The 25,970-nt window shown below is 42.6% G+C and overlaps 1 protein-coding gene across 11 annotated transcripts in view; it reads left to right on the forward strand.

Moving 5' to 3' along the window:
- Positions 1–25,970, forward strand: part of LOC108715220 (liprin-beta-2) — a 93,244-nt gene that overhangs the window by 35,962 nt on the left and 31,312 nt on the right. For 5 of the 11 annotated variants that reach the window (XM_041560909.1, XM_041560906.1, XM_041560908.1 and 2 more), the window contains 6 exons: positions 497–580; positions 5,024–5,137; positions 15,915–16,046; positions 20,175–20,366; positions 24,170–24,262; positions 25,330–25,441. In XM_041560909.1, coding sequence (XP_041416843.1) covers positions 497–580; positions 5,024–5,137; positions 15,915–16,046; positions 20,175–20,366; positions 24,170–24,262; positions 25,330–25,441 — 727 coding nt within the window. Of the gene's footprint in view, positions 1–496; positions 581–3,107; positions 3,216–4,598; positions 4,909–5,023; positions 5,138–11,780; positions 12,152–15,914; positions 16,047–20,174; positions 20,367–24,169; positions 24,263–25,329; positions 25,442–25,970 lie in introns of those variants that run through there. The other 6 variants (XM_041560910.1, XM_041560912.1, XM_041560916.1 and 3 more) reach the window with 4 other exon arrangements.

Here is a 25,970-nt window from a genome sequence, read left to right on the forward strand (position 1 = left end):
TGGTCACAGAACCCCTCAGTGACTTCTAATATCCTTATCATTTACAGTAGGGGGTACATTACCTTATAATACATGAGTGATACTCAGAGTTCCCTGTACAACTCATCCTGCAACCATGTGTCTTTATATGGTCACAGAACAACCCCTCAGTGACATCTAATATCCTTATCATTTACAGTAGGGGGTACATTATCCCTTATAATACATGAGTGATACTCAGAGTTCCCTGTATAACTCAGCCTGCAGCCTTGTGCCTTTATATGGTCAAAGAACCCCTCAGTGACTTCTAATATCCTTATCATTTACAGTAGGGGGTACATTATCCCTTATAATACATGAGTGATACTCAGCGTTCCCTGTATAACTCAGCCTGCAGCCTTGTGCCTTTATATGGTCACAGAACAACCCCTCAGTGACTTCTAATATCCTTATCATTTACAGTAGGGGGTACATTATCCCTTATAATACATGAGTGATATTTTTATTTGTCTTGTAGGTAAATTACACAGCAGTAAATAATGAAACCTACCAAGAAAGACTGGCACGACTGGAAGGTGACAAGGAATCTCTAATATTACAGGTACATTTAATATTTATCTTCATGCAGATGATTGGCAAACAAGTAGATGGTGGATGTTCCGCTGGTATGTTGGGGCATTTTGTCTTCATCCGTTCAGTTTTACCATGAGGGACATTCCTTTAGGTTGATGGATAGATGGGCAGGGCCCTTGGCAGATTATATGGGTTCTCCTACTCCTTGAGGGTCACTTGGTGTGAGAATTGGGGTGATTACTTATCCGTTCTACAAGATCCCCTTGGAAGAATGACTGATACAGCAGCCAGTAGTAAGGAGAGAATCCTATAAGTAAAGGGGTTGTTCGCCTTTAAATTATCTGTTAGTATGATGTAGAGAGTGATAATCTGAGACAATTTACAATTGGTTTTAATTTTTTTTATGATTTGTGGGTTTTGAGTTATTTAGCTTTTAATTCAGCAGCTGTTCAGCTTGCAATTTCATCCATCTGGTTGCTAGAGTCTTAATTACCCTAGCAACCATGCATTGATTTGAATAAGAGACTGGAATATGAATAGGAGAGGCCTGAATAGAAAGATGAGCATAGGAAGTAGCAATAACAATACATTTGTAGCCTTACTGAGCATTTGTTTTTTCAGATGGGGTCAGTGACCCCATTTGAAAGCTGGAAACAGAAGAAGAAGAAGGCAAATAATTAAAAAAAAACATAATAATGAAGACCAATTAAAAAGTTGCTTAGAAATGGCCACTTGATAACATACTAAACGTTAAGGGATCCTGTCATCGGAAAACATGTTTTTTTCAAAACGCATCAGTTAATAGTGCTACTCCAGCAGAATTCTGCACTGAAATCCATTTCTCAAAAGAGCAAACAGATTTTGTTATATTAAATTTTGAAATCTGACGTGGGACTAGACATATTGTCAATTTCCCAGCTGCCCCCAGTCATGTGACTTGTGCCTGCACTTTAGGAGAGAAATGCTTTCTGGCAGGCTGCTGTTTTTCCTTCACAATGTAACTGAAGGAGTCTCAGTGGGACATGGGTTTACTATTGAGTGCTGTTCTTAGGGTAAGGCCACACTAAGCGATAGCGCGGCGATTTGACTCGCGGCGACTTTTCGCCGCGACTTTTAATCCGCAATCGCTGGCGAAACTTTGGCGCTGGCGTCTATGGGGAATCGCGCAAAATCGCCAGCGTAAAAACACACGCGGCGATCTTTTTTCTATTGTCGCTCGAAATCGCCTAGCGAGGCGATTTCGAGCGACAATAGAAAAAAGATCGCCGCGTGTGTTTTTACGCAGCGATTCCCCATAGACGCCAGCGCCAAAGTTTCGCCAGCGATTGCCATTTAAAAGTCGCGGTGAAAAGTCGCGGCGAGTCAAATCGCCGCGCTATCGCTTAGTGTGGCCTTACCCTTAGATCTACCAGGCAGCTGTTATCTTGTGTTAGGGAGCTGCTATCTGGTTACCTTCCCATTGTTCTTTTGTTTGGCTGCTGGGGGGGAAAGGGAGGGGGTGATATCACTCCAACTTGCAGTACAGCAGTAAAGAGTGACTGAAGTTTAGGGCAGCTGGGAAACTCACAATTTGTCTAGCCCCATGCCAGGTTTCAAAATTGAATATAAAAAAATATGTTTGCTCTTTTGAGAAATGGATTCCAGTGCAGAATTCTGCTGGAGCAGCACTATTAACTGATTCATTTTGAAAAAATTTTTTTTTCCCATGACAGTATCTCTTTAACTAGGACTAGGTAAACCAAAGGGGAAACGTCCTGTTTCTACAGAGCACGTGCACCAGCGTATGTCCAATAGGTGGCGCTCTTGCCTCCTAGTTTAGTATTAGAGTTTTATTTCCAATTTCAATTATTAACTACTGTAGGCCTCTGTGATTAGTGTGTATGTTGCTTTAAGAGCACAGGAGAGCAGTTCCCAGTCTATGTGAGAAGGATCAGAGTGTTGATCTAGTTCCTATGCAGTATAGCAGCTGAGCTCAGTTCATTCCAGCAGTAACACACAACTCCACTCCCAGTTTTGCTTTATTCTATATATTAAAGGGCAACATATAAACGCTAGCTATTTTTATATACTTTTTATTTATATTTAATCCAGCTGCAGAGCTACTGGGTAGGGTGTATCCACTCCTTCCATGATTAGTTTAAACCTTACCCCTATAAAGTCAAGCACAGATCCTGTGTTCTGCATTGCTGCATAGAAACTAGCGCAGTCTGCAAGTCCAAACATATATAAGATTCTAATATTGAATATAGTCATTCATATAGATCCCAACATCAAAGCTACATAGAAATCAGTGCAGCCAGCAGCAGTCACATATTTTTTCTTTCCTTAAAGGGGATACAAACCTTCCAGTAACTTATGCAAGAAGATTACGCAATAATAACCATCCCTCCCAGCCTTAAATCAGTCATCTTTCTGTTATCTACTGTAGGGAGGCTCCTGAGTCATTTATGCCTGTGGTTATTACACTCTAATGAGACATCAGAAGGGTGGAGATAGACCTGTCCAGGCATTTTCTGAGCTAGAAGAAATAGATTTATTTGCACAAAGAACAGTGAGCAGAGTGGGTGCAGAGCAAACAGAATTCCCATTGGAGGATCCTCCGTGGAGGCCATGAAGACTTGTGAAGTCTGCCATGTCTCCAGTTCATGCATGCTGCTTCACAGGTCTGTTAACTGCCTTCTTCTGTGTTTCAAGAGTCAGAACCAGCAGTGCAGAGAATAGCAAAGGCAAACTGAAACACTGAGAATGTGTCATTTAATTTTTGGGTTTCTTTAAGTACTCGTATGGGACCTGTTATCCAGAATGCTCAGGACCTGGGGTTTTTTGGTGTGAAGGCACACACAGACGCATGTAAGCGTCAAACACAGGTGGGACGCAGCATGTTGCATTTCACCTGCATTGGGCGCATACATGCGTCTGTGTGAGTACAGCCCCCTTCACAGTAATTGAGTGTATCTACTCCTGCACTCCCCTGCGGCTGAACGGAAGAAAGTGCCATGCAGGGAGCGCAGGAAAAAACGCCCGTGTGTAAGAGCCCTTAAGTCTACTAGAAAATAGAGATGGGCGAATTTGGGGCGTTCCGCTTTGCCGAAAAATCCGCAAAATTCGCGAAACGGCAAAAAATTTGCGAAAAGGTGCCGGCATCTCGTTTTCGACGCCAGCGTCCGTTTTTTTGCTGCCGGCGTAAGTTCGTGAGTTTGCGCCTGCCAAATAAATTTACCCATCACTACTAGAAAATCATGTAGACATTAAATAAACCCAATAGGCTGGTTTTGCTTCCAATAAGGATTAATTATATCTTAGTTGGGATCAATTACAAGCTACTGTTTTATTATTACACAGAAAAAGGAAGTCATTTTTAAAAATTTGTATTATATAGATAAAATGGAGTCTATGGGAGACAGCCTTTCTATAATTCGGAGCTTTCTGGATAACGGGTTTCTGGATAACAGATCCCATACCTATATTCATTCCTGGTGTTGCAAGCTTACTGCTCGACAGTGCTTTAACCCTTGATGGTATCCTGGTGTTAGGGTTGCCACCTTTTCTGGAAAAAAATACCGGCCTTCGTATATTCTTGCTGTTTTTTCCTATTAATAACATTGACATCAAGTAGAGATGGGTGAATAAATTCGGCAGGGGTGAATTTGCGGCGTATTTTCACGTTTCGCCACGAAAAAACTTGGGCACGCATCAGAATAGTCGCGAGTCAAAATTTTCCGGACGCCCATTGACTTTAATGCATTTGGCAAAAATAAGTGCACGTATAGCAATAGTCGCTGGCGTCGAAATTGACACGCGTCAAAATAATTTTGACACCCATGGACTTCAGTGCAAATTTTTCGGCGTTTTCGCGGGAAATTCGCTAATTTTTCAGCGAAACGGGCAAATTCATTAGCATCAAGCATCCATTTTACCGGCCAGGTCAGTAAAATACCGGCCAGGCAGCAACCCTAGTTGGCGTATGCAGGGAATTGTAATGCAGAAACATCTGGGTGGAGCAAACACAGCTACGGAAGTTTTAAAGGCAACTAACCAAAGTGTCGTTTTTGGCCCAAAGAACATTGCATTGGGCCAATCCCTTTGGTTGTTTGTTGCCCTGTGTTGATAAACACTCAGCCCCATTACGTTAGCATTTCTCAGTCATGCAGGAACTTGCAGCGCTTGCAATTGCTGAACTCCTTAAAGTGCTGCTACATGCCCCATACACAGCACATTACAGACAAGGCTACAGGGTGCTCTAATAGCACCCACTCCGCTCCCACAGCACCTTTATTGCCTCTCTGAGAAACAGGCAGGTGAAATAAAGTGGCTGCTGTCCCTGGAGGGGGGAAACAAGTGTCTCCCGAGCTGAAGGTGAGGATCAGGCTGTGGCTCTTGGGTGTCAGAACGGGAAGTGCTGTTTGTTCAAACGCTAGTCCCACAGGGTGACCTTGTTCCGTGATACACGTGTGTGTTTGTGTCGCACTAGGTGAGCGTGCTCACTGACCAGGTGGAAGCCCAGGGGGATAAGATCCGAGATCTGGAGTCGTGCGTGGAGGAGCACCACCTGAAGCTGAATGCCACCGAGGAAATGCTTCAGCAGGTAGGCAAGGGACGGGCGTCCTCGTGGGTTATCATTATTGCTGTTCTTATTGGTGGTATAAATATCCATTAAATATATATATATTGCTATGACTGTACAGCTGTTGTTGAACTTCAAATCCCAGAATCCCTCGGGCTGCTTTACAAAACACGTTAATCAGTGGATCATCTTGCCCTATAATACATTCAAAAACCACAAATGATAAAAAATGAAAGCCAACTGCAAAGTGACTCACTGCCTCATACTAAAAGATAACTCAAAGGTGAATAACCCCTTTAAGAGATTGCCATAGATTATTCCGTATAGGAAGTTTCCTCTCTTGGCGTAGGTGTGTTTCATTAGTACACCTGGGAGCAGCCATGATTGCTCTGACAAGGATCACTTGTTCTAGTTTGCTATCAAAGTACTGTGTTTTATCTACCGCACTCCTGTAAATTCACTCCTACTACAATGGTGGTGCTGGTGCTCCGTTGACCCGGCAAGGTCCGTCGGCAACAGCAAGTTTTATTCACGGATCCGCACACACACAATTCTCTACAGTCGAGGATGTGGCCCCTCACAAAAAAAATAAGGCCACTGCAGAGAATCGTGTGTTTGTATCCGTGAATTAAAATTGCTAGATTTCTATCAAGCAAATTGCCCCCTCTGTTGGTCATTTATCATAATGGCATTGTTCCTCCCAATATTTCTATTTTAAAAAGGGGGACCATTTTATCTATTGTCCCCGACTTTCAAACAATCCAGTTGAAACCCCTCCCATTTTCAAATAAGTCATCATCTGGGATTGTTCTATTTGAACACTGCTCAGACATAAAGGAATTTGTTTGTCAGCAGAAATAGGTATTTTTGACCCAGACGGTATGAAGAGCACGTGCCAGAGCCGGGCCAAAAGGTAAGTGCGCCCAAGGCAATCCCCTGCTGTCATTCACCCGACTTCCGCCCCTGTCACTTTGCCTTATTGTCACTTTGTTTTATTGTCCCTTTTAAGTGAGCAGACACGTCTGGCTGAGCACATTCTTACTTTTAAAGTGGATGTTTATGGCTTAGGAGAGGGAAATAAATGGAAGTCAGTTATTCTGCATATTCCCGTTATTCAGGCAATTGTAGCTACACAGGGTCCAATCAGACGCTTCTGGTTTGGGGGTACAAAGGTAGAGATTTAAGGTCACAGGCAGCCACTTTAGGGACCCTCAGGCCCGGATTTGCAGCTAGTCCACAAAGCCCCTGGCCTAGGGCGGCATAAATTTAGGGGCGGCATGCTGCATAGTAATCCCCTGGGCTCCAGCGCATGCGTACTTACACTGGGGATCTTGGCTCACTAATCTAAAAGTATTTGACATTTTTAGCAGGCCCGATTTGTGGCAAGGCCACAAAGGCCCAGGCCTAGGGCGGCACAATTTTAAGGGGCAGCATGCCAGCCAGCCGCACTGGGGACGCATACTCCTGTGCTCCAACACAGTGGCGTAACTGTATCCACAGTAATCTTCTTCCTCTACACTTACTTGGTACCCCCCTCCCCAACCACTTTTAGCTTTGGCAGGGAAAGGGGGATGCAGGGGGCTCCAGTGCTAGGCGGCGGCACAGGCAGATTGGGGATTTCAGTGCGCTGGGCCCTCCAAAGATTTTTTTTCAGGGGGGCCGGTACAATTTACTGCTCTGTCCCTATCTCCCTGGTGGCTCTAACTATTGCTAAAGGTTTGGGATCTGTTATCTGGAAACCAGTTATCCGGAAAGCTTCGAATTATGGAAAGGCCGTCTCCCATAGACTCCAATTTATCCAAATAATCCAAATGTTTAAAATCACTGTAATAATAAAACATTTATCCCAACTAAGATATAATTAATCTTTATTGGAGACAAAACCAGCCTATTGGGTTTATTTAATGTTTACATGATTTTCTAATAGACTTAAAGGAGAATTCAACCCCCAACTAATAAAAAAAACCCTCCCTGTTCCCCCCCGCACAGTTGAGGTAAGTGCCCTAAGCCTGTAATTACCCCTCATTGCAGAATCAGTGCAGCGGAGCTCATGGGCGCCATCTTCCGCTTACCGAAGATGAAGATGCCGCCATCAAGCTCCGCTACGCTGACTCTGCAAAGAGGGATAATTACAGGCTTAGGGGCATTTACAGGTGTTAACACCTGTGCGGGGGAGCCACGACAGGGGACAATGGAGGGTAAGGGTTTTTATTAGTTGGGGGAGGTTGAATTCCCCTTTAAGGTATGAAGATCCAAATTATGGAAAGATCCCTTATTCGGAAAACCTCAGGTCCAGAGCATTCGGATAATCGGTCCCATACCTGCACAATGAAGAGTACTGTCTTCGGCTAAATTCATTGTTTTTAAATAAAAGTCAGGACCAGCAGTGCAGCAATGGACAGACAGATACCGCTTGTAATAGCAAATTGCTCCTCTGAGTTATGTGTCTGTGCTCAGGCAGCAGAATTGGCTCTTTTGTTTATGAGAAAACAACCCCTTCCCTCCCATGTGGGGGCGGATGAAAGGTGACACTGGGATAGGAGGGTGCGCGGGGTGGGGGACCTGTAGAACTGGTTATGTATTTTCATTTTACAATGATCTTCTGTGATTATTCCTCAGACATAGTGATAGACATCTCCGCTTTCAGGTGGTGAGAACAGTTTTTATTGCTGTTGATGGAGTGGAACGACTGCATTTATTCTTTAGACTGTTATTCTTTGGTAGAAATAATCATTTTTTCCCCAGCATAGTAGTTAATGTAATATGTCTTTCGAGTACTTTTTCTTACTGTTTACACACTGCTGATATCATGAATGTGCGACTGGAGCACCTCCTGCTGCAGCAAAAGCTTAATTTACTGAAGCAAGAAGTATCTGCGGATACTTCCCTGCTCATTTCTATTGCTTAAAGAGGCCGTTCACCTTTGTGTTAACTTTTAGTTTGATGTAGAGAGGGATATTCTGAGACAATTTGCAATTGGTTTTCATTTTTTATTATTTGTGGGTTTTTGAGTAATGTCTCTTTTTATTCAGCAGCTCTCCGGTTTGCAATTTAAGCCTTCTGGTTGGTATGGTCCAAATTTCCCTATTCCCAATAGGGTCGCCGGATTTCACTCGAACAGTCCTGTATTTGGAAGGGCTGTCCAGGTGAAAAGTGCCTGTCCGGATTTCCAGATTAGGAAATCCGGACAGGCCATTGATGTTAATGACATGGCGATCATCCAATTGCTGATCGCTACATCATCAGTCCCGCCCCTGACATAATCTGCCCCGCCCCCTTATATCACTGGTCCGCACCCTGAAGTGAAAAAATCTAGTCCAGGTCCCCTTTCCACATGAGTTAGTTTCAAGGTGAACGTCCCCTTGAAAGAAACTGACTTCTCCATTTTGTATGTGTTTATTTTTTTAGTTATGGAATGAGTAGGCGCAATTTCTGGCACCCAAACCAAATAAAATAGGAAGTAAAACACTATGTATATTATACAGTATTTATATTAATGGCTGGAGAAAATGTAAATGCAACAATAGGCTGACCAGGGGGTTTCTGGGAGTTGTAGTCTAACAGCAGATATTGGATGGGGCCCCAGATTACCTAAATTTCTTCTCTAATTTTACTCCTAGAGCAGACTGATTGAAACTGGGTGAAAGGCGGCACATTTCCCATTCAAGCGATGCAAAGGCACCCGTGACTTTTTGTCTGTTATGGGAATATACTCTGGAATTGTTTTTGTTTGTTTTGGCTCAGAGTCAGATCTGTTATTGTGAGCTGGATACTTATTTTTGGGAAAATATTGTTGCTGCTGGATTCTGTAGAAATAGTCGCCTAGAGCTGCCATTAAGAATATATCCCTTATACAAAGGCATCCATGCCCAGGTCCTGCCCCATTGCTGTACAGAATGGCTCCAAATAGGAGGAGGGGATGTTACCCCCATAACTGTATAGAATGGCTCCTCATAGGACAATGGGATGCTGCCTAATAACTATATAGAATGGCTCCTAATAAGACAATACGATGCTGCCCCAAAACTGTATAGAATGGCTCCTAATAGGACAATGGGATGCTGCCCCATAACTGTATAGAATGGCTCCTATTAAGACAATGGGATGCTGCCCCATAACTGTATAGAATGGCTCCTAATAGGACAATGGGATGCTGCCCCATAACTGTATAGAATGGCTCCTAATAGGACAATGGGATGCTGCCCCATAACTGTATAGAATGGCTCCTAATAGGACAATGGGATGCTGCCCATAACTGTATAGAATGGCTCCTCATAGGACAATGGGATGCTGCCCCATAACTGTATAGAATGGCTCCTAATAGGACAATGGGATGCTGCCCCATAACTGTATAGAATGGCTCCTAATAAGACAATGGGATGCTGCCCCATAACTATATAGAATGGCTCCTAATAGGACAATGGGATGCTGCCCCATAACTGTATAGAATGGCTCCTAATAGGACAATGGGATGCTGTCCCCTAGCTGTACAGAATGGCTCCTTATAGTAGGATGGGTTATAAAACAGGCACCATTACCCCTCCATACACTTTTATCATAACTTCATGGGGTGCAATCCAGCAAACGTTGGCAATATCCCTGTATGTCAGTGACCTTAGGTTAACGGGACACAGAGTGTTTTGCAGGGGGAGCCGGGACAGTTAAATAAAACAAACTCTTGGCCACATTAGGAACAGTGTGGCGTGTGCTCCGGAAAATGAAATTGCTCAATAATCAGTTATTTGGCCAGTCAGGTTGCTGATTTAGTGCTGATCTGAATGTATAATCGTCTGAGCTAAATGCCTGACTGCTGACAGTTAGGAGGCCTAATGAGCCTGCGTCGTCCTCTTTCTTGTGCCTTGTTCTATGGCCAGTCCCCGGGAGTGTCAGCTTTACCCAAGGCCAAGTTTGGCAGCTGAACAGGATCTACTGTCATCACTGAGCATGTGGTGACCCATAATGCACCTCTGGCATGAAAGAGAACACTCACAGCAAATACAATTCTATAGGAGTCTGTCATCTTCCCTCCTATCAAATGTTTGGCTTCAAAAGGAATGTTTCAGCACAGCACTGCCATTGTAAGGATCCAGTGTAGCAATTAAAGGGTAACTATGCCCTGTTTAGAATGAATCTATACTGCAGGCTGACCAGTGGCTCGCAGACAGTAGGTGGACTGTCTAGAAAGCTTGGACTGTCTAGAAACTGCCTGCCCTGTTTTCCAGATTGTGAAAACCGGGACATGATTCCCCTAGATAGTCGTTGCCTTCTTCTTCTTTTGACTCTTTCCAGCTTTCAAATGGAGGTCACTGACCCCATCTAAAAACAAATGTTCTGTAAGGCTACACATTTATTGTTATTGCTCCTTTCTATTGTTCATCTTTCTATTCAGGCCCTCTCCTATGTATACGCCAGTCTCTTAAACAAATCAGTGCATGGTTGCTGGGCTAACTTGGACCCTAGCAACCAGATTGCTGCAAACTGGAGAGCTGCTGAATAAAAAGCTAAATAACTCAAAAAATGCAAAAAAGAAAAAAAGAAAACCAATTGCAAATTGTCTCAGAATATCCCTCTCTACATTACGCCAAGTGAAGAGACAGACACTGCTATTTTTCGGAGATTAGTCGCCCAGCGACAATTCACTTCTTCTTCGGTCGACTATTCTCCGTAAATCCCCAGCAGGATGCCACTCGGAACGATGTGTTTTAGTTGCCTCATGAGTAAACCTCAGGCGACTTCGGAAAGCCAAAGAGATCCGAGTGCCCCGTCTGTGATTTATATTCTAGCCGGCGCAAAGGCAGTTCGGGGAGATTAGTCGTCCGAAGTGCTGCTACACATGCTGCTATTTCGGGAGACTAGTCGAGAGACTAGTCTCCCAGCGACGATTCGTTTCCGAAGTTGCCTCGTGAGGAGACTTCAGGCGACTTCGGAAAGCCAAAGAGATCCGAGTGCCCCGTCGGGGATTTATATTCTAGCCGGCGCAAAGGCAGTTCGGGGAGATTAGTCGTCCGAAGTGCTGCTACACATGCCGCTATTTCGGGAGACTAGTCGAGAGACTAGTCTCCCGGCGACGATTCGTTTCCGAAGTTGCCTCGTGAGGAAACTTCAGGCGACTTCGGAAAGCCAAAGAGATCCGAGTGCCATCCCATCGGTGATTTACATTCTAGCCGACTTCTAGGGACTTCTTCATGAGGCAACTTCGGAAACGAATCGTCACTGGGCGACTAGTCTCCTGACTAGTTTCCCAAAATAGCAGCGTGTGTCTCTGCCCTAAAAGTTAATTTAAAGGTGTACAACCCCTTTAACTTTTAATTTGTCTTGTGATTCAGTCCTTCTGTCATCAGCCCATTGTTAATCAACTGGTCCATGCCAGCAGTCGCTAATAATGAGATTACAACCGAACGCCCTGTAGCCTCATTAACATTTCATGACTGATCTACACAATTAGCTCCAAATAAACCACGTCGCCCTGTGCAAGGAGCTGCCCGACCTGCACTTAAGAAAACCCAAAATACACAAGATATTTCCAGGCTGACGAGAGACACGTCGGATTTGGCCGCCGGAGATCTAAAAATATAAAAGCCCTGGGTCCCATCAGTAAAATGTGAGCATCAAAAGGCCTCCCTACTTGGCAGGCTGAATAGGGGAACATGTGGATTCCGCATTCTTATTGTTCCTTAAGCTTTGTGTTGAGCTTCTCTCTCTCTCTCTAAAGGGCACATTTGTTTCCCATTTGCACAAGGCTCGGGCTGTCATTTCGGGTGCTGTTTTGGTTAGGAAGGTGGATGCATAAGCAAGCCTGTGATTAGTTGATGTGCGGTAGCCTGGCTTTTAATTATCTCCTGAATATAGTGTATGGCCAAGTGGAGAGACGGCTGCTCCCTCTTGCCATTTCCTTGGCTGTGCTGGGCAGATGCTCTAGTTCTGTTTTACTGGATATTAACTTCTCTACAAAGAAACTCAGCTTGGCTCCCTGGGGAGACTGATACATGTCGGAGCTTCCGAATTACCCACTTATTGCTGGGAGTTCCTTCCAAGGTAGGTCCAAACCAAAGGCACCACCAAAGGCATCAGGAGCCTTTGCCACATCCACATTTTATTGATTTTCACATAAACAGGAAAAAAGTCAAAATGACAGCTAATACCATGAAAACTTGTAAAATTGATACCATCGCATGCTGTTCTTCAAAAGAAAAATAACATTGAATGGCACATCCACTTAGGTGGCAGCGGCCAGGGGTGTAACTAGAGTGGCGGCAGATTCTGCGACTTACTTGGGGGAGCACTAGGAGTATTGGGGCCCGTTGGGCAGTGACTGGTCAGAAAATGAAATATCAGTTTATGAAAAATGTCTTATTCCCAAGTTTAAAGGGGGGCCTTAAATGATTTTGCTGGGAGCTCTGGAACTTTTAGTCAAGCCACTGATAGCTTATGCGGAGGGGGGCATAGCTTTAAATAGTTTTAAAAACAGTACATAATAATAGACCTAAATTCAATATGATGAGTTATTCACACACTGGTATATATTCATTGCTTATGCTGCATTTTGCACCCTTGGGTGCATTTCTCAGATAACTGTACATTGTACAACATGCAGGGAATTAATTAGCCCCATGTACAGTATTAATTGGATTTGTTTAATAGTTGCAGAACTTTTGGAACTGTTTGTATATGCATTATCAATACCTCTCTCTCTCTCTCTCTCTCTCTCTCTCTCTCTCTCTCTCTCTCTCTCTCTCTCTCTCTCTCTCTCTCTCTCTCTCTCTCTCTCTCTCTCTCTCTCTCTCTCTCTCTCTCTCTCTCTCTCTCTCTCTCTCTCTCTCTGTCCATCCTGTCCTGTATTTGTCCCTGTATCTATCCATTTCTTCTTTTCCAAAATGTTTTTGAGTTGAAAATCCAAATTGGAATTAAACAATAGTATAAAATAAAACAAAACACATGTATGGGATCCATTATCTGGAAACCCATTATCCAGAAAGCTCCAAATTATGGAAAGGCCATCCCCCAATCTATATGTCCTATCTATCTGTCTATCCCTCTTTCTATCCCTCTGTCTGTCTGTCTGTCTGTCTCTCTATTTCTTTTCCAACATGTTATTGAGTTCCAAAGAATCCAAATTTTTAAAAATGATTTCCCTTTTCTCTGTTATAATAAAACAGTAGCTTGTACTTGATCCCAACTAAGATATAATTAATTCTTATTGGAAGCAAAACCAGCCTATTGGGTTTATTTAATGTTTACATGATTTTCTAGTAGACTTAAGGTATTAAGATCCAAATTATAGAAAGATCCATTATACAGAAACCCCCAGGTCCCCAGTATTCTGGATAACAGGTCCCATACCTATACTAAAAGTTAATTTAAAGGGGAACAATGTGGAATGGACTGCTTGCCCCAAAGAGCTTACAATCTCTATGGAAACTGCTACTCCTTGCAGCTTCTTGTTATGGCAGTTCTGCACTTGGAAATACACATTATATCACATTAAGTTGACAGTAGGCTTGAGAGTGTATTAGGGAGGTGCAAGTTATTGACTCTCTATATAAATAGGCAGCAGAGTTAGGAAATGTGCAGCTTGTTAGTTTCTGGCTGTAGAAAAGGGATCGGAAGCCAAAGGACTGCAGACCATTGACTCCTGAGTGAATCACCCAGAGTCCCCTCTGCCAAGAAAATTAGTGTGTTTTGCAACCATTTAATTTGTCCTTAGGGAATGTGAACAATAAACAGAGACGTCCGGCTTACTGTCCTGCAGCTGCTGTTAAAACTACAGCTCCCAGCATCCTCTGCCATCCAGACAATGATAGCTGTAGTTCAACAAGACCCGAAGAACTTCTAGCTGGCTATCCCTCTTGTAAAGATCGACACATTATATTGACTTCTACCTCCAGACTGAACCTTTATTGAGACCTGCAATCTGTTGCTAAATGCTTTTGTGAGTCTAATAAATATTGTAGAGGGGGATGGGAACCTTAGAATAAAATCTTGCTGAAAAAAGAAAAAGTGGCACTTTAAGCATCTAGCCAATATAGATTCATGAATACTGTCTCTTGCTATGCTCTGCACTGCTGGTTGTGACTATGGAACAGAAGACTTTAGAGCAGAGACACACGCTCAGATTCGGGGAGTCAACCAACGACAAATCTCCTCTTCTCCGGGGCAACTAATCTCCCTGAACTGACTCCCGCCGGCTAGAAATCACCGGCGGGGTGGCAATCGGTGCACTTTGTTTTCCAAGGTCGCCCGAAGTTGTCTTACGAGTAAAATTCGGGCGAAATAAAATCGCAATCTCCCCGAATCTGAGTTTGTGTCTCTGCCCTTAAACCCTTTCTGAACTACATCTAGCAGAGTCGCAGCTTGTAATAGTTAAAGCTGGAGATTTCACCCACAGCTTATTGTTTCCTCCATCAGCTTTAAGAAATAACTTGCCCTTTAAAAAGGAAAGAGTGAGCAATGAGCAGGGTCTCATGAAACTCTGAGCTTTGGGAATTTTTTCATTAAAGGGGGTTGAGTTAACTTTTAGTATAAAGTAGAGAGGGATATTCTGAGACAATTTGCATTGGTTTTCATTTTTTATTATTTGTGGTTTTTGAGTTATTTTTTCAGTTTGCAACTAGTTCAGCAGTCTGGTTGCTAAGGTTCCAATTACCCTAGCAACTATGCATTGCTTTGAATAAGAGACTGGAATGTAAATAGGAGATGAGCAACAAAAGTAGCAATATCTATAAATGTGTACACCTTACAGTGCATTTTTTATTAGATGGGGTCAGTGACCCCCTTCCCATTTAAAACCTGGAAGGAGGCAAATAAATCAAAAACAATAACAAACAATGAAGGCCAATGGAAAAGGTGCTTAGAATTAGCCATTCTTTAACATACTAAAAGTTAATTTAATTTAAAGGTGAACCACCCCTTTAACATACCTGCTTAAAGTGACACCTACACATTTAAATATATCAGTTGCAAAATCCCCTGGACTCACTTGGACACAGCGAGGGCACAAGGAATAGGCCCCGACTACATATAAAAAGTTCTACAGCAGTGCTCTGGGGTAATATAATAAAAAGTTCAACTAGGTCTAGTAACCATTAGCAACCAATGTTTTGCTGCGAGTTACAAGTTGCAGGCTTGGTGACTTAAAGGAACAGTAACACCAAAAAATGAAAGCGTTTAAAAGTAATGAAAATTTCAAGTATTATTGCCCTTCACTGGTAAAACTGATGTGTTTGCTTCAGAAACTCCACTATAGTTTATTGTCTTCCAACTGGCCTGATGGCTTTAGATCCCAAAAATGATAAAGGAGCCATGGAAACTCAAAAGCATCAAATTTTAACCAGTGATGGGTGAATTTGTCCCGTTTGTCCCCTGAATTTCAAGAATTTCCCACGAAATTCGCATAAACTGCGAAAAATTTGCGAAACGCGAAATTTGCTGGCCACGTCAATTCGCATCAATTTTGACGCCTGCATTAAAGTCAATGGGCGTCCGAATAATGTTGATGCATGACAGTTTTGACGCTAGAGACTATTGACACGCAGTCAAATTTTTTTGATGCTGACAAATTTTCACCATAGTTTCGTGAATTTATTTGCCGGCGTGGAATATCATTTATTTACTGTGGAGCAGCATGAAGTTGTACTTTTAGACTTTCACCAACAACATTGTATAGTATCATGTCTAGAAGCGCCTCCTGATGCTTCTCTGCTCAGTAGTTTCAATCTATTTCTGTATAGGAATCTATAGGGCGGTGTTGGTTTCCCCTTTAACCTCATGTTCATGAACGATTTTGTTTTTGTGCTCGCAGGAGCTTCTGAGTCGCACCTCGCTGGAAACACAGAAGGTGGATCTCATGGCTGAGCTTTCCGACCTCAAGATCAAGCTGGTCGGCCTCGAGAAAGAGAAGATTAACTACGAGGATTCGTACAGTAAAGCAGAAGTGAGTTCCCTTTGCCTCCCCCCAACCCGTGTGCGTGTTTGTGGCTTTAATAGGATTTGTATTAAAGGTTGAGGGTTCACCCATTTATATATATAAAGTTATGTCTGCTGCAGGCTGCACTTGTTTCAGTGAAGCCATGCGACATGCCTCCAAATAATTACAGGGTATAATGTGTTGCCAGTTTTATACTGGCGTATACGGGGTATAGTGAGTTGGAGTCGTAGCAAGAACTTTATAAAGATTTCATGGCATCTATTAGCCCAGTGATACATTTGAAAGCCAATAGTGTGGCAACTTTTCAATTGGTCTTTCAAATGGGGGGTCACTGACCCCATCTAATATTGCTACTTTTTATTACTCCTCTTTCTATTCAAGCCTCTCTCCACCTATTCATATTCCTTATTCAAATCATGGCATGGTTGCTAGGGGAATTTGGACCCTAGCGACCAGATTGCTGGAATTACAAACTAGAGAGCTGCTGAATAATAATAATAACTCAAAAACCACAAATAATAAAAAAAAAAAAAAAAAAAAAAAAGGAAACCAATTGAAAATTGTCTCAGAATATCATTCTTTACATCAGCTATGGGATCCATTATTCCTGGAAAACCGTTATCCAGAAAGCTCCGAATTACGGAAAGCTGTCTCCCATAGACGCTATTTTATCCAAATGATCCAAATTCTTAAAAATGAACTCCTTTTTCTCTGTAATTATAAAACAGTAACTTGTACTTGATCCCAACTAAGATATAATTAATCCTTATTGGAGGCAAAAACATGGGTTTATTTAACATCTTACTTGATTTTCTAGTAGGCTCAAGGTATGAAGATCCAAATTACAGAAAGATCCCTTATCCAGAAACCCCCAGGTCCCGAGCATTCTGGATAACAGATCCCATACCTGTATATATATTCACTGGAGCTTTCCACTGTCAGATGCATATCCTTGCAGACTTTCACAGTACAATATTTTGATTTGCTTTTGCTGCACACGAGTGAATCTAAGTCTGTGAAAATCTGGAAAAAATCCAGGTCCAGAGTATTCTGGATAACAGGTCCTGTACTAAAAGTTAATTTAAAGATAAATAACCCTTTAATGCTTATTGCTGGTTGGCTGGTGTAGGTATCCGCCCTAAGTCAGATTCATTGATGACAGTTTTCCTTTTCCTAGGACCAGTTCTAAGTTTGAAATGCAAACAGTTTTTAACCCACGGGAACCAATCAAACATTATGGGTGATTGCCCCAGATGCAAATTTGCTCAGTGTTTATAAATAAGTCCCACTAGTGTTTCTTATCGGCCTTCATTGAGAAGCGATAATGGCGGAGCTCACCGGGGCATGTATCATCTCGAAGCTGGTCGCAGTTCTCTCTAGAATTCGGCAATTTCACCCAAAAATTCCAACACTAGCTTATACAGATACCCGCTTGGAGTGCTGACCGAAATCCACACCAAAGACGCTAGTATTAATAACAATGTGGCTTTTTTTTTGTGACACACAACGTGAAGACAATTTGGCAGTGGGTGTGCAAAGAAACCTACGCGTTTCGTGTCTCTATACCCTGAGGAAGTGGCCAGTATAGAGGCACGAAACGCTTAGGTTTCTTTGCACACCCACTGCCATAATGTCTTCACGTTGTGTGTCACAATAAAGTCGCATTAATACTAGCGTCTTCAGTGTGGATTTCGGTGAGTGCTCCAAGCGGGTATCTGTATAAGCCCCACTAGTGTGTCCATATTGGTTGGCCATGTATGCACGAAAAGGATTATTGTGCACACGCTCCTTAGCTGCACCTGAATACAAATACATTCTATATATAATTTATACTATAAATAGGGACTGAGCGATGCCCTAGGATATCATTGGTTCTTGGTTAATCCATTTGAGTCAAATTACATTTTGTACTACAAGAAACGTGCCTTTATTGGCTCCCTGTGGTCAACAAATTGAAAGGCAAATCACTATTTAAGCTGCTGAAAGTGCTGCCATGTTGCTTGCCTTGGTTGAAGTATCGCCCACAACTAAATGGCGCTGAGTCCATAAATATCCGGTGCCTTTGGAGAATCCCTCAGCTGAGACGAGCAATATGGCTGGTGTGGGTTCTACTGAATGCTTCCATGCAAATAAGCAGAGGACGGGGATTACTGGGCACATGACAAGCTCTGCGCTCATTCTTTATGGTCTATTTATAAGGGAACAACACATGGAGGATTATCCCTTCTTTATTAATAGGTGATGTTTTTCCCTCTAAGCCATGCTTTGCTTATACTTGCCAGGCTGTGGTTGCCCCAGTCATGCACTCTTCTCAGCTGTTTAATCCTCTCTATTATCCATTGCTAAAAGATTCCTGCCTTTAGAGGCCACATTTCTTTCTCTCTACTGCAACGTGATGGGTTTTGCTTTCAGGAACTAACCGATCTGTGCCTGGTTTTCTGTGGGTTCCATTAGAGCCTCTAGGCCTTATGCTAGAATTATAGCCCAAAATACAACTGATAGTGACAGTGAAGATCATGTTTCTGGGTTCGGGTTGGGTGCTTAGTCTAACACCGTTACAAGATGCCTTCATATGGGCCCCCTGTCTAAGCCAGGAGAATTAAGCTCAGTAAAGACATGGTTAGAAATGGAAAATATTATGTTTTTTAGGGTTCTGTACCAGCCCAAGGCCTCCACAGCCCTTTAGCGGTAAAGATCTGTGCCCCTGAAGATGCCCCAGTAGCTTCCCATCTTCTTTTCTGCTGATTCCCAGCTCATGCTCTTTGCTGCTTTCACTTATCCAAGTTCGGAACCTACACAATAACACAATGTCTCAATGTACATTATATATACAACATGTCTCCCAACTGTCCCGTTTTTAGCAGGACAGCCACGATTTTAACAGCTCAGCCTGCAGTCCCGGATTGTGACTGTAATCTCCTGCACTGAACAGCCAGGAAAATATACAAAGTTCCTAACTTAATTGGCTTTTGGCAGAGAGCCCAGAATACATGGCAGGTGCACTTAGATACATTTGTAAGAAAGATAAGAAACAATTGTAACAATTTAAGATAAGCAGGTCTCTTGGGGGAAACTGTAACTTGCAGCTTAAAGGGAAATTCACCTTCATTAGAAAAACTGTAATAACACACAAAAAAAATCCCAGATATGTGTTCAAACTTTCATAACCTGGCCAATTTTGTAAATTTGGGAGGTATGATACAGTATACAAGATGCCTTTATGCAGATGTGGGCCCCCTGTCTTAGCCAGGAGAATTAAGCTCATGGCTAGAAATGGTAAATATTATGTTTTTTAGGGTTCTGTAATTGCCCAAGACCTCCACAGCCCTTTAGCAGTAAAGATCTGTGTCTCCAAAGATGCCCCAGTAGCTCCCCATCTTCTTCTCTGCTGATTCACTGCACATGCTCTGTGCTGCTGTCACTTATTCATGTATATGATATTAAAATGTCACAATACAAGGTTAATTAGCGATTAATTCAGGCTCACATTACACGGCAGTACATACATTCTAATATAATCATCATCAAGATCCAAGATGTGGAACTGCTGAGGACAACTTTAAAGGCCTGGATCATTACAGTTATGGTTCTGAAAATCCAGTACAGATATGGGATCCGTTAAACCCGGAAACTCATTATTCAAAAAGCTCCAAATTATGGAAAGGCCATCTTTGGGAACAAATACTCCATTTTATCCAAATAATCCACATTTTTAAAAATTATTTCCCTTTTCTCTGTAGTAATAATAAAACAGTACCTTGTACTTTATACCAAATAAGTTATAATTAATCTTTATTGGAAGCAAAACCAGTCTATTGGGTTTATTTAACGTTTGCATGATTTTCTAGTAGACTTAAGGTATGAAGATCCAAATTACAAAAAGATCCCTTATCTGGAAAACCCAAACATTCTGGATTACAGTTCCCACACCTGTGTATAAAATACAGCATATCTAGCCAAACTCCTTTCTAGGTTTAGTTCTACTTTAAAATCATCCTCTTTTTGATTTTAATACACATGACTATTAGATAACTAGACCCACAGATTCTATTCTTAGGCAGGAAATTCTATGCCTTTTTTTTATTTTTCAGCAAATGTCCCTGATTGACTTGTGTGTGTCTAAACTTTTTGCAGTCGGTAGTGAATCTGATAAATGAGCTGCAGGAGCAGATGTGCAAACTTCAGCTGGAGATCAATAATAAGATCCACGAGAGGGAGGCTAAGGGTAGCCAGTCTGACTTAATAATTAAGTCTCCCTATGCCAGCACTTATTGCCTTACTGAGAGCCCCCAGCAGATGCATTGCCCCGGATGTGAAGGGAATGAAGTAGGAGAAGTATTCTCTCTATCTCTGCATGTGCTTGTGCCTTCTTGGGGCTGTTGACGTACGGATGAAGCAAAATTGATGTATCTGGTGTACACCAAACAATGTTCATTTAGATGGGTTACAAAACAGGGGTGTGTCTGTGCATTCCAGATGCTTCAATTCATCTTGCTTCATCAGTAAACTAACAAAAAAATGCAGTGTACCTTAATATCTAACCCTGTTCTAAGGATAGGCGATCGGTGTTCCAGCTGGTGCAGAAGGCAAATTTGATAATTCAGCTCCGTTCAATATGTATTCCTTTGATGCAGGATGCAGATCTGTGTGAATCACTCCTCTTTCATGCAGTTTTACATGTGGCTAGTGATTTGAGACTGGAGAAGATCAAGACCTAGTAAAGACTTGAGACAAGAGGAGGTTTAGATTTAAAATTAGAGGTGATCAAGATTGTAGACTAGAGGAGGTCAAGACTGTAGGCTAGAAGGGGTGATGACTATAGACTGGAAGATGCCAAGAGCCTGTTGGGTTGGAAGAGGCAAAGAGCCTGTTGGGTTGGAAGAGGACGGGAGCCTGTCGGGTTGGAAGAGGCCAAGAGCCTGTCAGGTTGGAAGAGGCCAAGAGCCTGTCAGGTTGGAAGAGGCCAAGAGCCTGTCGGGTTGGAAGAGGCCAAGAGCCTGTCGGGTTGGAAGAGGCCAAGAGCCTGTCGGGTTGGAAGAGGCCAAGAGCCTGTCGGGTTGGAAGAGGCCAAGAGCCTGTCGGGTTGGAAGAGGCCAAGAGCCTGTCGGGTTGGAAGAGGCCAAGAGCCTGTCGGGTTGGAAGAGGCCAAGAGCCTGTCGGGTTGGAAGAGGCCAAGAGCCTGTCGGGTTGGAAGAGGCCAAGAGCCTGTCGGGTTGGAAGAGGCCAAGAGCCTGTCGGGTTGGAAGAGGCCAAGAGCCTGTCGGGTTGGAAGAGGCCAAGAGCCTGTCGGGTTGGAAGAGGCCAAGAGCTTGTCAAGTTGGAAAAGCCCAAGAAACTGTTGGGTTGGAAAAACCGGGAGCCTGTCGGGTTGTAAGAAGCCAAGAGCCTGTCAGGTTGGAAGAGGTCAAGAGTCTGCCTGGTTGTAGTTGTAGGAGGCCAAGAGCCTGTCGGTTGGAAGAGGCCAAGAGCCTGTTGGGTTGGAAGAGGCCAAGAGCCTGTCGGGTTGCAAAAGCCCAAGAGCCTGTCGGGTTGCAAAAGCCCAAGAGCCTGTCCAGTTGTAAAAGCCCAAGAGCCTGTCGGGTTGGAAGAAGCCGGAAGCCTGTCTTGTTGGAAGAGGCCAAGAGCCTGTCGGGTTGCAAAAGCCCAAAAGCCTGTCAGGTTAAAAAAACCCAAGAGCCCGCCAGGGTTCGAAAAGCCCAGGAGCCTGTCGGTTGAAAGAGGCCAAGACTTAAGATCTTATGATGACATAGCCCTTTTTTAAGTTTTGGTTTTAAATAAGGTTGGGCTTGATCTAGACTAGAGGTTGGACAGAATACATCTGCTTTTAAAAGATATTGAGTATTATTTCAATTGATTATAGAATAATGTCTTATCCCTGCATAGTCCTGCATCAGGTAGGGTGAGGGATGATGGTTAATGTTCCTTGTTCTTCTGCAACAGCTGGATCACATAAGATTCCCTTTGGCTGATCTGTACCTGATCTAGGGTGGTTGTGTTTTTTTTTCTTTGGCAGAAGGGCTATCAGGTACAGCAGAGGGAAATATTCTCCTTTGGGTCTTTTGGAAACCAATCCTAATACTGCCTGCCAAGGTGTGACCTGCTTTAGAAACAGGGCTGAGTGTTTCTGATTATTATTAATAAACTGTTAAGAAATTATGAATATGAACATGTTTAATAAATAGATCCTTGTAGCCATTCAAGCACAGGATACACAGTAGATAACAGATAAGTACTAGTATAGTTTATATAAACAAGCTGCTGTGTAGCCATGGGGGCAGCCATTCAAGCACAGGATACACAGTAGATAACAGATAAGTACTACTATAGTTTATCTAAACAAGCTGCTGTGTAGCCATGGGGGTAGCCATTCAAGCACAGGATACACAGTAGATAACAGATAAGTACTACTATAGTTTATATAAACAAGCTGCTGTGTAGCCACAGGGGCAGCCATTCAAGCACAGGATACACAGTAGATAACAGATAAGTACTACTATAGTTTATATAAACAAGCTGCTGTGTAGCCACAGGGGCAGCCATTCAAGCACAGGATACACAGTAGATAACAGATAAGTACTACTATAGTTTATCTAAACAAGCTGCTGTGTAGCCATGGGGGTAGCCATTCAAGCACAGGATACACAGTAGATAACAGATAAGTACTACTATAGTTTATATAAACAAGCTGCTGTGTAGCCACAGGGGCAGCCATTCAAGCACAGGATACACAGTAGATAACAGATAAGTACTACTATAGTTTATATAAACAAGCTGCTGTGTAGCCATGGGGGCAGCCATTCAAGCACAGGATACACAGTAGAAAACCGTTACTGTATGTTCTGAGAATCCCATTATATACTACAGAGCTTATCTGATATTTGCTGTGTATCCTGTGTCTTTTCTCCTCTTTCAGCTTTAAATGTCTGCCCCCATGGCTACACAGCTTGTTTATATAAACTATAGTAGTACTTATCTGTTATCTACTGTGTATTCTGTGCATATATAGCTGCCCCCATGGCTACACAGCAGCTTGTTTATATAAACTATAGTAGTACTTATCTGTTATCTACTGTGTATCCTGTGCTTGAATGGCTGCCCCCATGGCTACACAGTAGCTTGTTTATAGAAACTATAGTAGTACTTATCTGTTATCTACTGTGTATCCTGTGCTTGAATGGCTGCCCCCATGGCTACACAGCAGCTTGTTTATATAAACTATAGTAGTACTTATCTGTTATCTACTGTGTATCCTGTGCTTGAATGGCTGCCCCCATGGCTACACAGCAGCTTGTTTATATAAACTATAGTAGTGTTTCTGAAGCAAAAACACTAGTTTTACCAGTGCCTGTACCAAATTGTTTAATTATATTTCCATTACTTACATTATTAAAAAAATTTTGGAGTTACTTTTCCTTTAAACAGGGCTTCTTAAGCTTTTCAGGGCACCCAAATAAATTCAGTAAATCAATTCTATTGTAGGAAGAACCTTCACATTATGGGGGACTCACCCTAAACAGCATGGTGTCCCAGCCCATAGGTTAATAATCCCTAAATATTTGTTATTGATCCACTCTTAGTACAGAAGAATACTTATGTAAGAGATTTATTTATGGCAGCTGTCTCTTTAAACTGGTCACTGTTGTTTGTCCCTGTCCCTAGTTTAGTAAGGCCTGGACTTATAAATCCAATGATAAGCTACATGGAAGTCTGAGAACAATGGTGTCCTTGTGCGAATCAGAAACTGCAACCCATGCTATGCCCATCTATAGTTTTATTATAAAAATAGTTTTATTATAAAAACTGGTGGGATCTCTAAACTAAGTATAAAACTGCAAGAATTATGCCGCTAACTTTCAATAATGAAATTGACAGGCAACGTGCTTATGATAAATGGAAATATACAGAGACTTGTCGAAGTCTGCAAATGTCCTATAAAGTCATAATCCACCCAGTGGAAAATATTTGCATTTAGCAGTGCTATTCGCTTTATAGTCGTGTGCAAACAGGTCAGACTGTGTATAAATATTCATTTAATCAGGCGTTGATTTGGGGGTTTTCAGTATAATTAGATTATGTCGGATAATCAGAATGTCCCAATCTGGCCTTATCCTTTCTCCTTTCAATCCCAGGAGCTGCTACAGGAATTAAAACATCTTAAAATAAAAGTAGAAGAGCTGGAAAATGAGAGGGCCCAGTACGAATGGAAATTAAAGGCAACAAAAGTGAGTGTTTTGTTTTTTTTGTTTACTTTTAATTTCTGTTGTTTAATTTGAGGTTTGGCACTGGGGATGGCAGTACAGTAAGCACAGCTAACATTGTACCTGGGGCCAGTGAATATCTTCCATGAACACTGCACCAGCCCAGGGTGCCCAAGCACCACACCATCATGTTGGCTCGAGTAGGACAATGGATCCTCTATAGCCGCTGGACAGGCACTATATTTGGCCGTTAAATATACTGCACATGCTCAGTTCCATTTAAAAACAGGGGATTGTTGGATAATTGAAACAACTAGGCTCAGGGTTGGACTGAGATGTTAGAGTGCACCAAACCTTGACTTAAAGGATAAGTAAAACTGGGGTGGCATTGCAGGAGCTGCCTCAGACCACTACTCATATAGGAACGGCACTGGTCAGTGGGACCCATGAAGGCCAGGGTCTACTGGATTTTTTCGTGGTGTCCGACTGGCCCAGTCCGACACTGACAAGGCTTGCCACCCAGGTCCCAACCAGTATGTCTCCATCCTAGCCAGTAAATCTTCAGCTAAGGCTGGGATCTATATTACAAAAGTACCATCACTGTACTTGCTGGTAATATTCCATCATTTCAAACCAAATTACAGCTCCTGCCCCAGTCCTTGTGCCCAAGCCAGCCAGCACTCTGTCCTGCACAAATCCACCCTGTTGCCCCAATGCCATCCCTCCCCCCCGCCTCACAAACAGTCCAGAAAAGTTTTTGCGGATTGTGTCGACCGTAGAACCAACATGGCGACACTCTTCATGAAAGTACTCTGGGTACTCTTAGCACCAGCTAAGGCTATAGGATTAACAATTTGACTCATAGCAGCTTTCCAGTGTCCTGGAACCACCAGTGTTTTCACCTTTACTCTTCTTTTAAAAATTTTTTAATGATAGTTTAGCATTCATATGCCTCTAATGAGCAAGCTGGGACACTAGTAGTTCCCAATGTGGATGGCATAGCATTTATCGGAAGCATTTTTGCACAAAATGGTGTTTTCCACCAACAGGTGCACTTTAAGGGAAATGCTAATGTGTACTCTGTATTTCAGGCAGAAATTGCCCAACTACAGGAGCAGCTGGCATTAAAGGATGCTGAAATTGAACGGTTAAAAAGCCAAATTTCATCCAAGACCATTGCACAGAATGAATCCGCAGAAAGAGGTAGAGTAACATTCAGCTAATATTGTTTTATAATACTGATTCATGTTGTAATTGGCCTCCTAAATCTGTCTGGGCTCCAGTCTGTCTGTATCTGCCCCCAATACAAGCACCCTTCACACCTACATACAAACATGCTCTCGCACATTTGTATTATTATATTCATATTTATATACCCCATGCACTAACACACACATTTATATACCCCCATGCAGTAACACACACATTTATATACCCCCATGCAGTAACACATACATTTATGTAGCCCCATGCAGTAACACACACATTTATATACCCCCATGTACTAACACACACATTTATATACCCCCATGCACTAACACACACATTTATATAGCCCATGCAATAACACACACATGTATATATCTCTTGCACTAACACACACATGTATATGCCCCATGCACTAACACACATGTATAAAGCCCATGCAATAACACACGCATTTATATACCCCTTGCACTAACACACACATGTATATGCCCCATGCACTAACACACATGTACAGTATATACCC

The sequence above is a fragment of the Xenopus laevis genome, chromosome 4S (assembly GCF_017654675.1).
Source record: "Xenopus laevis strain J_2021 chromosome 4S, Xenopus_laevis_v10.1, whole genome shotgun sequence".
NCBI classification, from domain to species: Eukaryota; Metazoa; Chordata; class Amphibia; order Anura; family Pipidae; genus Xenopus; species Xenopus laevis.